The 14,550-nt window shown below is 44.1% G+C and overlaps 1 protein-coding gene across 4 annotated transcripts in view; it reads right to left on the bottom strand.

The window, feature by feature from the left end:
* Positions 1–9,824, bottom strand: part of LOC144931575 (nucleolysin TIAR-like) — a 90,911-nt gene extending 81,087 nt beyond the window's left edge. For all 4 annotated transcript variants that reach the window (XM_078855582.1, XM_078855581.1, XM_078855580.1 and 1 more), the window contains exon 1: positions 9,687–9,824. In XM_078855582.1, coding sequence (XP_078711708.1) covers positions 9,687–9,715 — 29 coding nt within the window. In that variant the 5' untranslated portion in view covers positions 9,716–9,824. The remainder of the gene's footprint in view (positions 1–9,686) is intronic.
* Positions 9,825–14,550: the final 4,726 nt, after the last annotated feature.

The raw sequence follows: 14,550 nt of genomic DNA on the forward strand, positions 1-14,550 counted from the left end.
TGAAAGCAGTCCTGGGAGAAAACAAGAATGACGAACTTGGACATCGCGTTTATGTTATTTTACTTCTGGTTCTGTTTGGTTACATTGTTCCACCCCCCTCCCCCTTCGTGACCCCTACCCCGGTAGGGCAGCAAACCCGGACGCCTCTTCAACCCCTAATTTGTTACACGTTATTTGCTGGGGTTTTTTTTCTTTTTTAAAATCCACTTTGTAATTCTGGGTTCTTGAATGACAATACAATTTTCACTAAAGAATTTGAAGAACAATTCTACCAACGATGAAGGCGACTCGGGAAAGTGAAACACATTTTCGTTTGATGACACAACAAGCGGCTCGCCATTGTTTCTTTGTCACAGTACATGTGTTTACTTTTTCACATTCACCTCCTCAGTTTACACCCTGGTAGGGCCTTCTCGCACGCAAAACCTTTTTGGTGCCAATTGGCCTGCACACCTGCCACTCTTATCAGCACATCCAGCATTGTCAGCCTCCAGGCTTGCTTGCTTGGGGTTTAACATGAGACTTGCCGAGGGACTTCTGATGGTCGACAGCAAGAATTACCCCTCTCAAGTCACCGTCGGAGCAATTCAAATATCACAACCATCCTAGCAAAACATTTACGTATCGAATGCCATCAGGCCTGTGAACAATGGAGTTTTCTGCCACATGAGCCGTCTGACACACTAGCTAGTCTGTGTAAAGAAATCATCACGACAGCCAAATCAAATGTTTAAAAGGTGATGAATATGGCATCCGGTTTGAGCTATCAAGGGAACTGCATAACTCATACGCAAAGAGTTTTGCCACTTGTGAATAGATGAGAATGTATTACAATTTTTATAATTGTTTTAATGTTAGTAAGCAACTTCCCTCATTCGACTCTACAATTGTAGCAATTTCTATAAACTGGCTATGCACATTTGGCAAAAGCGTTAAACAGCTGGTGTTTGAATTTTGATGAAGTTGAAATTAAGTTTTCGTTTTGTCCAAAAGCACCACCTATTTTTCAGAGTACAATTATATTGTGTTAATACAATACCTCAATAGGACTATATGAAACTTTCAAAATACCGACAATTCATTACACAAACTGTACAGTTCACCAATTTCAAGTATTATATTATGTATGATGGAATATTTCTAAGTGTACAGTCTGATATTAAGCAGTAATTAATGAAGCATAACATACCTGATTCACTGATGTAAGGAGGCTTTAATCCTCTTGATGATGAAACCATTGTTTTATTGTCATTTGCCACTAGAAAAACGCATTCCTCAGTGACTACTATGAGCCAAGAATGTCTGTGTGTCACGCGCGTTACGTTACTCCACGTCGGCCAGCCCCCCTCATTAATACTCATGAACAGGTGACGTCCTCCACATGGACCCCCCCCCGCCTCATTAATAAGCATGGTTGGGTGACATCACTCCACATGTAACACCCCCCCCCTCATTAAAAATCATTAAAAGGTGACGTCTTCCAAATGGACACCCCCCACAAAAAAAAGATTCATTAGTGGGTGACGTCACTCCACATGGGGGGGCGAGGCACTTCCTCCCCACCCCTTAAAGGCAACTTGCAACCCTCACTACAAAGGCAGAACCCTCACGTCACGAGATCTCCATACCGCTATTGAGACATAGAAATAAAAATGACGTCATGATGAACAAGGGATTATAATCTGTAGCAAGTCTGTGTCACCGCGCCCTTACAAATTTCACACGAATTGATGCAATGAATACCACGTCGCGGTCTGCTTTTCGCTTGAAAGTTTGTTATTTACTGAAATACACCCGTCCTTGGAGGGGCAAAAGGCGAGTTCAAATATAAAAACATGTGGCAGTTACTGGGAGCCAGTTCAGGTAATTATAATGAAATGTGCACTGGAAAAATCAGTTGTGGTTCTCCCTAGCAAATTCCAGTGCAGTAAAATCAATTGTTGCACGATACTTCTATGGACCCGTACCTATATACCCTTGCCTTGACCAACCCACACCGACCAGAAATTTGGATAGAGTTTTTTTAGGGTTATATCCATGTAAATGTATCATTAAACCCGCCACCATCCGACACACCCAATTTGCAAGGTTCGTCAAGTAAACAAAACATGCCAATTAATTACTAGTTCTGCACACCGTTGTGTTGGAGAGTAAATCCACAACATTTACAATTTGAGTAGGACGTTTCTCCGGTAATTACAACCACTCATCAGGCGACAGCAAGAATTGTGGAATTTGGTCAAATAACCCCCACAACCCGCACAACGTGGGGGAGGCCCTCGACCACAGAGGATTGACAAAGGGCTGTACATGTACACGGTGGCTCCATGCTCAAATCATCAACGCGACTACATCCCCATTTCAGAAAATGGAGGCCTTCACCACATGGGTGGATTGTGAACCGTATATTTTCTTTGTGGCAGTGATCCACAGCGGTTTGCTTAAAAGGCCAAAATGCCGGACTAATCTGGTAAAAACGTATGTTTGGGCTTTCACTGGCGCTAATCCAAGAGCATTTTACAATGCTTGACTGGCTTGTTCGTCCCCAAATTGCAAGTCAGTATGAATTGTGTGATACACTGCCAGTAGGCATAATTTGTGTAATACAATCAACAAAACATTACAAGAGGATACAATAACTATTCTAAGTGCATTTCTAGAATCTGAGCAAACAGATAACACATAACATCAAGAGCTGCAATAATGCTTTGCGGTTGGGAAAAAGCATGGACTCATTCGGCAACTTGATAGGCTTGATGATAGCGAGCCTGCCACTTGGGCAGAAGACGTGAAAAAACTAACCACCTCCACAGGGTATTGATAAACAGTCACAATTTGGTGTTATGATTAATGTCAATAATTTACTTTTTATTTGTGTTTTGTTTGAATCATCTCATTTGTATTGTTTGTGTCGCTTGCAATGTATTTTATTTTGTTTGAATTATCTCAGTTTTACTGTCGAAATCGTATTATCTAGACTTTGCTGCAGTATCACTGAAAACAATATTAGTTTTCATATGATCAAAATATCGGGTTTCCTAACTTGGTAATGGTATTTAACATTAATTCTCGTTGTTTTGCTTTAATATATTTCAAGTATGAATAACAATAAACTCAAAAGCTCTTTGATTGGAGTTCACTCAACATAATTCTTCTAAAACATTGTAACTTTACAATCAATAAGGCTCAGATATGTCATATCGCATGAATAATCTATGCGAGTAGTGAATAAACATTTGATCATAAATTAAGGAAAGCTTTATTTAATATTAAACATTTAATATATTCCACCTTACACATTAAATACTCATAATTTGTTAAACATGGTACTATATTGCACTGAATGTTCAACACAAAGCATATTCATCAATAACAAACCCATTATCTTACAGCGGATGAGACAACATGCGTCCATCACACATGCTGACAAAAAAAGCCATGAAGCCAACAAGCCATCGTTCATCTTCTTGGTTCTTTCGGTAAAGTCACGTAGAAGGAAAATAATAAAATAATAACAATAAAACATAATAAAATAATTCTCACGACATTTCGGCCACAACGCAAGCAGCCGTCTTCAGGTGGAGAACAGGTCTGTCAAGTAGACAGAGTCTGTCAAGTAGACAGAGTCTACTTGACAGTAGACAGAGAGACTGTCTACTTGACAGACCTGTTCTCCACCTGAAGACGGCTGCTTGCGTTGTGGCCGAAACGTCGTGAGAATTATTTTATTATGTTTTATTTTTATTATTTTATTATTTTCCTTCTACGTGACTTTACCGAAAGAACCAAGAAGATGAATCCCTGCAGTCACGAAAGCTTTAAATCGAAGCCATCGTTGTCTATAAAGCGTTTCACAAAGCATTCATTTAACGGGAATTGCCTGAGAATAAATTTTCCCCTTTTATCTGGCAACAAAACAGGTGTTAAGATGTTAAAACACCAAACTGAAACCTTTTACAAGGAATCATGTCTGCATTAACCACAATACTTGTGGTCAGAATGCAAACAAAAAACGTACTCTGATAATAATATATGCATTGTTTTAGAACCCGATTGGTCCACACCAGAGACAGCCTAGTCTCAAAACGGTGTTAAACCAGATGACAAAAGGCGGGTATTTGCCTATTTTCTAAAAAATAAGTCACATGATAGTGATAAACTAATACTGCGGTTCCACAAAGTCACAAAGCAATATATATAAAAAATTTACACTATTCACAGTGGGGTATTTAGCAAAACAATACAAAAATCGTGGATTTTAAATCGTAACGATATATCATGATGATAGTAAAACTGCAGCCGGGTGGACTCACAGTTCCTATGATCACTGTTACATTGCTTTTATGGCTTTATTTTGGTGATTTCGAAAAGTGTTTTGGTTTGGCCATGTTTGTTTGTTGTAGTACGGAGTTAAAACTGATGGCCTTAATCTAAGTTGTCTTGTGCTTGTTGTTTGACTTGCATCCCACTGAGATTTTTGGGTGCTTTTTCTGCAATATTTTACTGTCTTTTCTTGGATTTTCTGTTTGCACATAGTCACGTAGTCACTTGAAGATGTTTTCTTGTTCATGTTTTTGTTTGTCGCGGTTGCACCCGATTCAAGAGCCGAATGGCTCACAGGGCTATACCAAATAAACTGACACTGAGCTAGCCGTATTTCGCGCTTGGCCTGACCAGTGCTGCTATTAAAAACCCCCCATCTGAAATGTACACGAAAGAGCAAAAAAATAACAAAAATTACAGATTATTTTACATACATTTATAAACTTGTTCTTAATAGTATTTGGCTGCTATATATTTCCACATGATCCACTTCGTTGGGCTATCATTTGTGGCCGGGTTGCTTCTGAAAATAATCTAAATAGTTCAGTGGGTCTTACCTGGTAATAAGAAAAAAACAGGTTAAATAATTTAGTTTCATATACTTTGGAATATAATTGGTAATACGCATGATGCGCGAGAACACGTTATGGTGTCTATATTGTATCAAATAGTTAAAGTGTATTAAATGTACTTATGGCATTATGTTAGTGGTGAGAGACTGCCATGCAAATGATTGTACAGCAAATATAAACGCATGTTCTTTTTACTTTTTGATTTGTACACTAACACACACGTAGACTACACACACAAATGTATGTACCGTACTACATATAAACATATATTGTATCGTACATATGTACAGCATACATGTAAGGCACATACGCGCGTATTTGTTTTTACTTAAGATTTTTATTTAAATCACGGCTAGCCGGACTAGGGCCCCACCCCGCAATAAGTTCAACGAGCTGGACTTTTCCTGTATCGCGGCAACCCTAGTATTCATAATACAGGTTTTTGGGTTAAATCGCGTAAATATAATGCTTGTTAAACCCGCCACCACCCGACAACCAATTAATAAGGTTTTTCACGTAAACAGAACAAGCCAATTTGTTACTAGTACAGCACACCGGTGGAGAGCAAAGCCACACCATTTACCATCTGCATCATCAGTGAGACGGCCATCTAGCATAATCAGGTAGACAGCCAGATCTTGGCTCTTCACCTGAAGATGCTAGTTATAATTACTGGCAAAACGTCGTACTCAGATTGTAAATGTTGTATATTTTCTCACCAACACACCAGTGTGCTGTACTAGGAACGAATTGGCACGTTCTGTTTACGTGACAAACCTCACTAATTGGCTGTGTCGGGTGGTGGCAGGTTTAATGACACATTATATTTACGCAATCTAACCCCAAAAAAAACCTATACAGTATTATGGATATTGGTCACGAAAGCCTTCTATGTGTTAAACTGACGACCCCTAGTATTCACATATGCTTCATCTGCCTCATTTGCATTTGCCTCAATTGTGCCATCCCGTTTGTAGTTTATTTATTTGAATATCCCTTGTACCTATTCTATGGCAAACACACTGTCTTCTGCATTGTTCTGTACATCTTGCTTATTCTGTTGCTTTTGTTATATACCATCTCATTCGAAATGTCCATCTCATATATTTTGTCTTACCATTTGTGTAATCTACGATTGTCTTGTGTTTTTTTCATCAGCAAAAATGTACACTAGTCAATCATTTGCATGCAACTTTCATATACAAAAAAATTCATTTTTATATTAAGTTCGTTGTCCTTACCCCACACCTCCAATGACCACGGTTGGCTACGTAGAGTGCGAAAGAAGTTCAACATACATACAATGCATGTATCATAATTAAAGTAATCAATTTTTATTGGTCCATCGTTACACACCTATGGGTCACTGTGCCCACAGTTCAGGGCACAGTTCCCACACATGCTTGTTGACTGTGATTGTCTAACTTCAGTCAAGTGGACCATTGTGTGTTGGTGGCAGAACCCAAAGCTGAACAGAATCTTATTGTAGGGCAAAATAATTATGGGTCCTTTAAGTTCTCCTGGCTATTGACAAAATTACACATGTCCTCAAATCTCTCAACTGGTCTCAAATAACGGTGTGTGCTTTGGCTAACAAAAGTCAGGAACCACATTTCCTCTAGACGACAAATGCAACAAAACAAGCGAGTGAAATATTTCACATTTTAAAGCTAGAAAATAATGATTTAGACCTTGCACTGGAGTAAAGAACTTTTGGAAAACCATGACAACTACAGACTGCAATGGAAATATTTCACAACCAGAAAATCAAATAAAAAATTTAAATTCACATAACCACTACAGCGTGCCCTTTAACCAAACATTCGTAGCGATTACTGCTTCCATATGAATTCTCATCGCGGCGATCAAACAGTCTACAGTAATTGCCTAGTTGGGCACTTAATATTCTAATCACTGTGCTGCATTAGCGTTGATCGCACCTTAATCTGAGAAAACTAATGGAAATACCCACGTTTTCACCATTTATCTTTAAAATAATATCGATGCAATAAAATGTAGTATTAAATGTCTACAGCATTAACAGCAAGCATGTTATAGAAGCTACAGCACTTGTTAGAAAGCTGACTGTGAATTATGCCTAGTTATGTTTGGCCATAAATACGTGATGTCTCCTCTTGCTCCAACACAGCATGGACGAGTCTGTGCGGGGAACGAGGAAGTGAAGAGCAGCAACTGGGAGAGTGCGTGAGCATTTTAAAATCCTTGTAATAACCATTCCCTCCTTCGGACATTTTGGTGGAAAAGGAAAACCTTAAGGAGCAAAGCAAAGCCAGGTTGAATTTGACATGTATGTCCAGGCCCTGCATTCCTTCACTGGCCTAACACGCATGATGTGGATCAAGCACAAATACAAAACTCATAGCCAATTAGCCGCATGTGAAAGCCAGGCAATCAGACGCCCATGCAGGCCTGCCAATAATGCTCAATGCTGGGCAGCTGGGCTACGAGCTTATATTTGCAAGCTAACTAATCGGCAGTGTACAAGACTGCTAATAAGTTAACAAATATAAAAACATGCCATTCAAGTTGAGCCAAGAGACATGCAAATGGTTACTTGCATTTGCTATCCTTTTAATAAAAATGCAGTGCGTGACCAATCAACCCACCACCCCGAACATATAACACAATCCATATACGAACTTCCATAACCCAGGCATATCCGAACGGGAGGCAGACACGACACTACACGACCCAAAAAATCTAAACAACATTAAACCTTGAACATGCTCTTTTAGCCATTGCTGTACGTCTTAGTACCGATGTATCGATTCATAGATTCACCGATCCACCACTTATCACTGCTATGACCCCCCCCTCTTTGAAGTCGGTCAACCTTGGCGCAAAACAAGTTCAAAACAGTTGAGCTGCACACAACGCAACACAATGTTCTGAAGCGGGCCCAAAATACACATGCTGTGCACAACAGACATCGCTTGTGAACGATGTTGCTGGGTCAGCACAGAAACTCCCATTTGCCTGCAGTCCCATACTTCTTGCATTAAAGGCCGTGCTGTGCCTCTTGCTCATGAAGAAGTCTCCCTTTTCCAAGAGACACGGCAGCAGAGTGCAAAAGCTGTGCTGGACTGAACCACCCTCAGCCGAGCTGGGGTGAAGACGTCACTTTCACAAGAGCCTGGCATACAGTAGCAGCAGTCTTCCTTAAACACCCCGTAGTTATTACTACACTCTCTGCCACTCTGGGTCAAACTGCTACAATGACGCTTCTCATTCATGCATCTAAACATCCCCACACTACGCATATACAATGGCAATTTAAACGTACACATGACACGTCCTAATTTCAAATATATTTTTGACACGTGCTGATATTTAGAGGTCTTGAAAGTTAGGTGAAATCACAATGCAATAAAACAAATAAATTTGAGAAACACTTCGCTAAAGGAAATGACTAAAATGCTCCTCAGGCAGTGTATAAAGACACACTCATTGCATTTTGTTCCATTCTGCTGGAAAATGCAGACGTGTCTAGCAGCACAATGGCAGCACGGTCCTCTCGCACTCTCCCAACACACGCAGTGGAACAACTGGCCACTGCAAAATCCACGTGTCCTTGCCATTTGCTTTGTAAATTAAACATCAATTGACTTATTGCGATGCCCATAACGAGGCGAAATTGATCGTGAAATATTACATGCACAGGGAAACTGGAGGGCACTCACGTCAGTACTGGATGGTGTCTAAGTAAATTCGTACGGATTAAATGCGAGATTCTTAAATTGAGACTGTCACGATAGATTTTGCTGTTTTATTCGTAAACACTGACATGCTCGAAGGCTGGCTGAGACGCCTAATTATTGCAATTGGTGGTGCCCACACACCCCAGGACGGCTTTATATTTAGTTGATTGTTGCAGATGAAGTGCTGCAGCGATATCAATGTGTAGTGGGCCAAGTGGGAATTCTCCAACACGCACTCCTCACTCAGGGGCACACACAACTTCATCCACACGCAGGTGAGGGTCCATCAAGTCTCTGTTGCCAGATTTGGGTCTGAATGCGAGGCAAGAATATGGTGACACCATCCCAGTCCCAAAACTCCATCCTCCCACTTAAAACACCATCGATCCTCTCACTCAAACATTACCCAACCAATCCCCTCTCAACACCACCACCACAATCATATCCTTAAGCACAATCCTCTCAATCACCAACATCCCACCCTTCCACTCACACAATTCCATCCTCTCTCGCGAACACCACTCGCCCCCCCAATACTCAAACACCATCCCCATCCTCACACTCAAAACATCATTCCATCTCCTCGCGCAAACACCTATCCCATCCTCACACTCAAAACATCATCCCACCACCTCACGGAAACACATATCCCGTCCTGAAACACCCCAACATCTCCCGAACACCACCATCCCATCCCCTCTCAGCCCATGCCCCCCCCCCCCCGTGATTGTGGAATGGAGGGGAGCTTCCGCGCGCTCGCGCCCCGCGTCAAAAATAATCAACAAAATCACGCGGTCGCCGTCGGCGCAGGAGGCACGTCCCGTTCTTTTTAAACATCGCTACTCCATTCGCGACTACAAACGTAACAATAATGATAATTCCTGAGGAAACGACAACAAAGGAACACAACAATGGCAACATTAGCCAGGCCGGCCTGCGCGGTGAGCCAGGCCCTGGGCCTCGGCTCACCTCGCCTCGCCCCAGCTCCCTCGCGTCTCCTCGCCAGTCCCTCTCCACGTCGCCTACATCCCTTAACCCCCTCGCCGTATCCACACTCCGCCTCGCCACTCACAGCGTCTTGGGCTGCCCGTCGTCCTCCATGGCCCCACCACGCCTGCCGTGTCTCTCTCCGCCGCGTCCCGGGCTCAGGCGAGGGGCAGGGCGAGCGCGAGACGCTAGGCCGAGGGGCGGGGCTGCTGGAGGGAGTAGAAGGGACGAGGGGGCGGGGCTAAAGGGGGCGGGGTTGTGGATGTAGGGGCGGGGCTGGCGCTGCGGGTGAAGACAATGGGAGCGCGCGCGCTCGGGTAAAAGATGGCGGAGCGGGGGGAGGCGTGGAGCCCCTCCCCTCGCTTTTGGTTATCCCCCCTCCCTCCTCTTCCCCCCCATGACTCTTGCAAAACCACGCCCACTACAAAGCCCCGCCCTCCACGCCACGTGATCCCCGACCTGCCAACACGTGGCCAGCTCCGCCCCCCCCCCGCCCTGTTACACGCGTTTCCTCTGACGTCATCGCACCGCACACCTCCCATCGCCTCCACCACCGTCACTTCACGCATGCGCAGCGCGCGGCTGCACTGCCCGGATGACGTCGTGGCAGCGCGGGGGAAGGGGGCGGGGCTCTCTCATTGCCCCCCCCCTCGCAAACCACGTGTCATGTCCGTGTTTGTTTATGGGTCAGGCCACGTGGTGGTTTTCCGGCCAAATTTTCGTCATTCACTCCCCACCGTCCGACGCGATTGTCACCGTCAACAAATATCGATTATCTATTCGCGCCAGCCTATTGATCGAATTCTGGCCCATAAAGCGCCTCACCGGTTGCTTGAGACCTTTTAATGGCTGAATTGAACGTCATCATACAACGACGTTTAACTCAAAAGCGCTTTGAGCATAGTCAGGGAGGGGAGTTTCGGAAATGGGGCGTCAACAACAATTCCCAGAAAAGGAGACGGACGACGTTTCAGGCAAAGACCTTCCTCGCACATTAAGCACTGCAAAGCCACCACATTGCAGACTGCCCTCGCTTCTCTCACACGGCTCCACTGGAATTCACTCCGATCGTCTCCCTCCCAAATTGTTGTGCTACAGTGTATATTGAACGCATGTGGGCTGGGGGGGTTAAAACAAACTATTCTGCACGAGCGCAATGCAGTTATTGTCTTTTCCCTCAAGGGTTTTGCATTCCGACAGGTACTTCTGCTTTGTAGTTAAAGAGGCAATGCAAATCAATAACATAATATCGTTACAATATTTATTTGCACCCATAACTTTGAGCAATGTCTCAGAAGTTTATTGTTTAGCCGAGGGGACCCGCTTTTGGCAGCTTGTTCTTTAGTGGGACAAGCTGCCAGAAGAAGCTTTATCCATTTCGAGTCGCACGCCAGCCATAACACTTTAGGACGCATATTTTAAACGCGTCGACCACGTACCGATTTTCAACCGAATCGTTCTGCTTTATAAATTTACGTTTGATGCAATTTTTCCTTTGAAAATCGTTATGCGCTAAAAAAATTACAAACTCGACAACCTACCAGTAGGGTTAACAATTGTGCTTGAATAGCTGAGAAGTACTTTTCGACTAGGACATCCACACCTTCATCTCCATCATTTTAAATGTCATAATGTGGGATTCGAACGTCAATACGCATCGAAGCGTATGCTAAATGGTTGAACATCTATACTGCATGTCTAAATGAGCTCAAGCCTTCCGTGAATCACGTGACTGCTATGTGACCACCCCCCACTTTCAATCCCTCCCCTCTCCCCGCCCCCTGTGAAAACAAATGCTGCTCCGTACAAAATCCAAGGGCCTCATCTTTCCCGACCATTTGGTTCAATTTTTCCATTCCTTTACCATCCCTTTCCTCTTATTTATTATTCATTCCCTTGTATCTTTCTTTTCCCATTCCTTTTTCTTTTCCATACATTACATTCTTGACCCAACTCCCCTTCCTGTTGTGTGCCACGAGTTAAAGGTTGTTCGTACACATACATGCAATACAATAATTACAAAATACACTGTCTTCATTAGCAATGTAAAAATATACATTTCTGGTAACTGAAAGTAAAAAACAGGAAAACCTGGTTACTGGTTTGCTGCACATATAGAAATGCCTAGCAGTAAACAATATTTTATTTTTTAACTAAGAAACGAAGGGAGCTTGCGTTGTGTAATAGCGCACTAGACATGCAAAGTGCAGATTCGATTCCATCTCCCCGGGCAGCAGTTTAAATAATGGGAAAATATTCTTAAATCCCCCAAAACTCTGTTCACTCAGCAGAATAAATTAGTAAAGTCTGGCTACGCACACCTCCTCTACGACACGTGGTCAGCGTGGAAGAGTAGACTAAATACCCATTGGAGCTTCCTCGTGAGTGGTGTATTATTGTGTAACTGACACAAACCAGGTGTTTTAATTTCCCAGGACGACTTACAGATTTATCATGGCAGCTGCCCACACGAGGGTTGTAACTGTGATATTTGGGGCCCTGTGGGGAAGTATTCACTGAATCTCCTGAACAGAAGTAATCTGAGTGAATAATGACCAAATGCAGTAATTGAATTAGAGGGAGCTGCCATCAGTGGGAAATGAGATTCATCTGGTCGTGGTTCGGGCTCTCCGATGGTACTCTTCAGGGTGGACCAGACTTCAGACACGGAGGCACAAGAAAGAATCTGCAGGATTGGATGATAATTCCACGCTGGAGTCATCCCGGGTTGACGGATGCTCTCAGCTCAGCATCCAAAAAGATGGGTCTGGCTATTGTATGTTATGTGGTTGTCCACCTGATTACGGACGCTTGTGTTGCGCCCGAAACGTCGTGATTTAATTTATTTTCTTTTATACCTACGTGACTTTACCGAAATAACCTAAGAGTACGTGTAATCCCGATTGGGTAACGTGCGGCCAAGTATAAACATTTGGATGACACCAGCGCACAACGGCTTGCTCTCGTCAAACGACAACGGGACCTTGAACGTCCACCCTGAAGAAGACAGCGCCGTAGTATTGCATGGTTAATGTACCTGCATTATTAACCGGTGCGGCCCACCGGATTCAAACCGTGGAACCCCTGCAACGAGTGGCAAAACTTACGACCGCGGGCCCACGTTACCGCTCCAAGTAACGCGCGTGTGCGCGGTCATTAACGCCACGATTTAATCGGTCTTTAATATATTGGACCTCAAAGCTCGTTCACCAACACATTATACTTTTGTACTCGGCCAGGGCTCGGCAAACCTGCGGCTCCAGAGACGCGTGCGTATGGATCCCTGCAGTCACGAAAACTTCAAATCTAGATTGTATGTTATAATTTCAGAGTCTGGTGGCCGGGTATTACCTTTGGGCAGCTGTACAGGCTGTTGCTGTTTTGTGAATTGTTGTCTAACAGCCTCGCCAGGGCTACACCATTGTGCCTATTACTGGGTTAACATATATGATCGTAGTGGCATGCACAGCAAGAAGGGAAGCCAAACCAGCCAGCTGTGCGTGACATGTCAACCGATGTGTGTGCGGCACCACCCCAACCAGGATGCAGCCTATAAAACCATCTAAAAAACCCAATTGAAAAAATAAAAACATCAGAGTAAAACCTTGACCTCAGCTTCATCAGGGGACGAAAACAGTTATTGTTAGAACTGTGTGCATTGTCTATCTCAGATTCCCTCGCTGCAAACATCTCACACACCGTGTCTCTCTGCATCCCTTCTGCTCTATGTATGCTTTGCCTATTCCACACATCTCTCCACGCCGTTGTGCATGTCTCCGGGTCTTTTGCTCCAAGCCTCTCAACTTGACACACGCCCACACCGCGCTCGCTCAGCACTCGTTAGTGGCGCATCGTAGAGGCCTCGTCATTAGATGCGCGCATGTTGTGACGTGAGAGCCAAGTGAGGGGCAGAGATATATTTTTTCATAGCAGTGACTGCTCCCTCACGTTTCGTGATATTTTAAATGTGGCACTGTTGTGCCTTCAAGCTTGGCCTCCGGTTCATGTTCGTGGTGGTGAATTCACCCATTTGAAACGATGGGACACTGCAGCGTCATGCACTGTCAGTTTTTCAGAAAACATATTTTTGCTAAATAACATAGCGTTTATTCCACATCCTCCCTCGCATCATACAGTGCAACATCCTGACATTACCAGTTGCATCGACGGTATCAGGCACACTGGACTCATCAGAGCAGGCGGGGGGAGGGGTGGAAGGGATATTTTTTTGGGGGGAGGGGGTGGGTGGCCAGGTCATTGCCATTCTGGGCTCAGATATTTAAGACTGGTCTAAGGTTTAGGAATGGACCCCATGTACGTGCTGTCGTCTTCTTCCTTGTCTCTGAGTTTATAGCTCAGATGCTCCAGTGCTGAGATTTGGCCTAATGAATACAGCCATTGAGGATGGGAGGGGGGGTTCGTGATTCTTCCACGTACTCAATGTGGGTTTTGTTGCTGCTATATTGAAAGTCCTTAACAACATGTTCTGTTCTCGAGTCAGTGCCACTTATCTTAAGCCCCCCATAGGGTAGTTTCCACATTACTTTTTACAGATGTATACTGAGTCCACCTGAGTCGCAGACGTTATTCTTGCAACACACGTATATACAAAGGGGTAACTGCCCCTTTACCAGATACAGCCTACGGTGGTGACCACACAGCTGTATACATAGGCGTTACAGCTATAAAGGGTCAGACCCTCACTCGAATTCCCGGCCACGTGTTGGTGCCTCTTCAGATATAGAACGTAGAATGTAGAGCTTCCAGCTTGTAGAACGAAGCGACCCCGGTCCCTCTCAGGGACCCACCTTATATCCCCCTGGGTCGGGGCCGGCTCCGCCCTTGGCCCCGCCCACCTTTGCGAGCGTTCTAGCTCCCTCTCGATCCCTCTCAAGAGCTCTCCCTGGACACGTGATCACCCCCTAGCCCCCCCCCCCACCTGGGGCCCT

Source organism: Lampetra fluviatilis, chromosome 4 (genome assembly GCF_964198595.1).
Source record: "Lampetra fluviatilis chromosome 4, kcLamFluv1.1, whole genome shotgun sequence".
NCBI classification, from domain to species: domain Eukaryota; kingdom Metazoa; phylum Chordata; class Hyperoartia; order Petromyzontiformes; family Petromyzontidae; genus Lampetra; species Lampetra fluviatilis.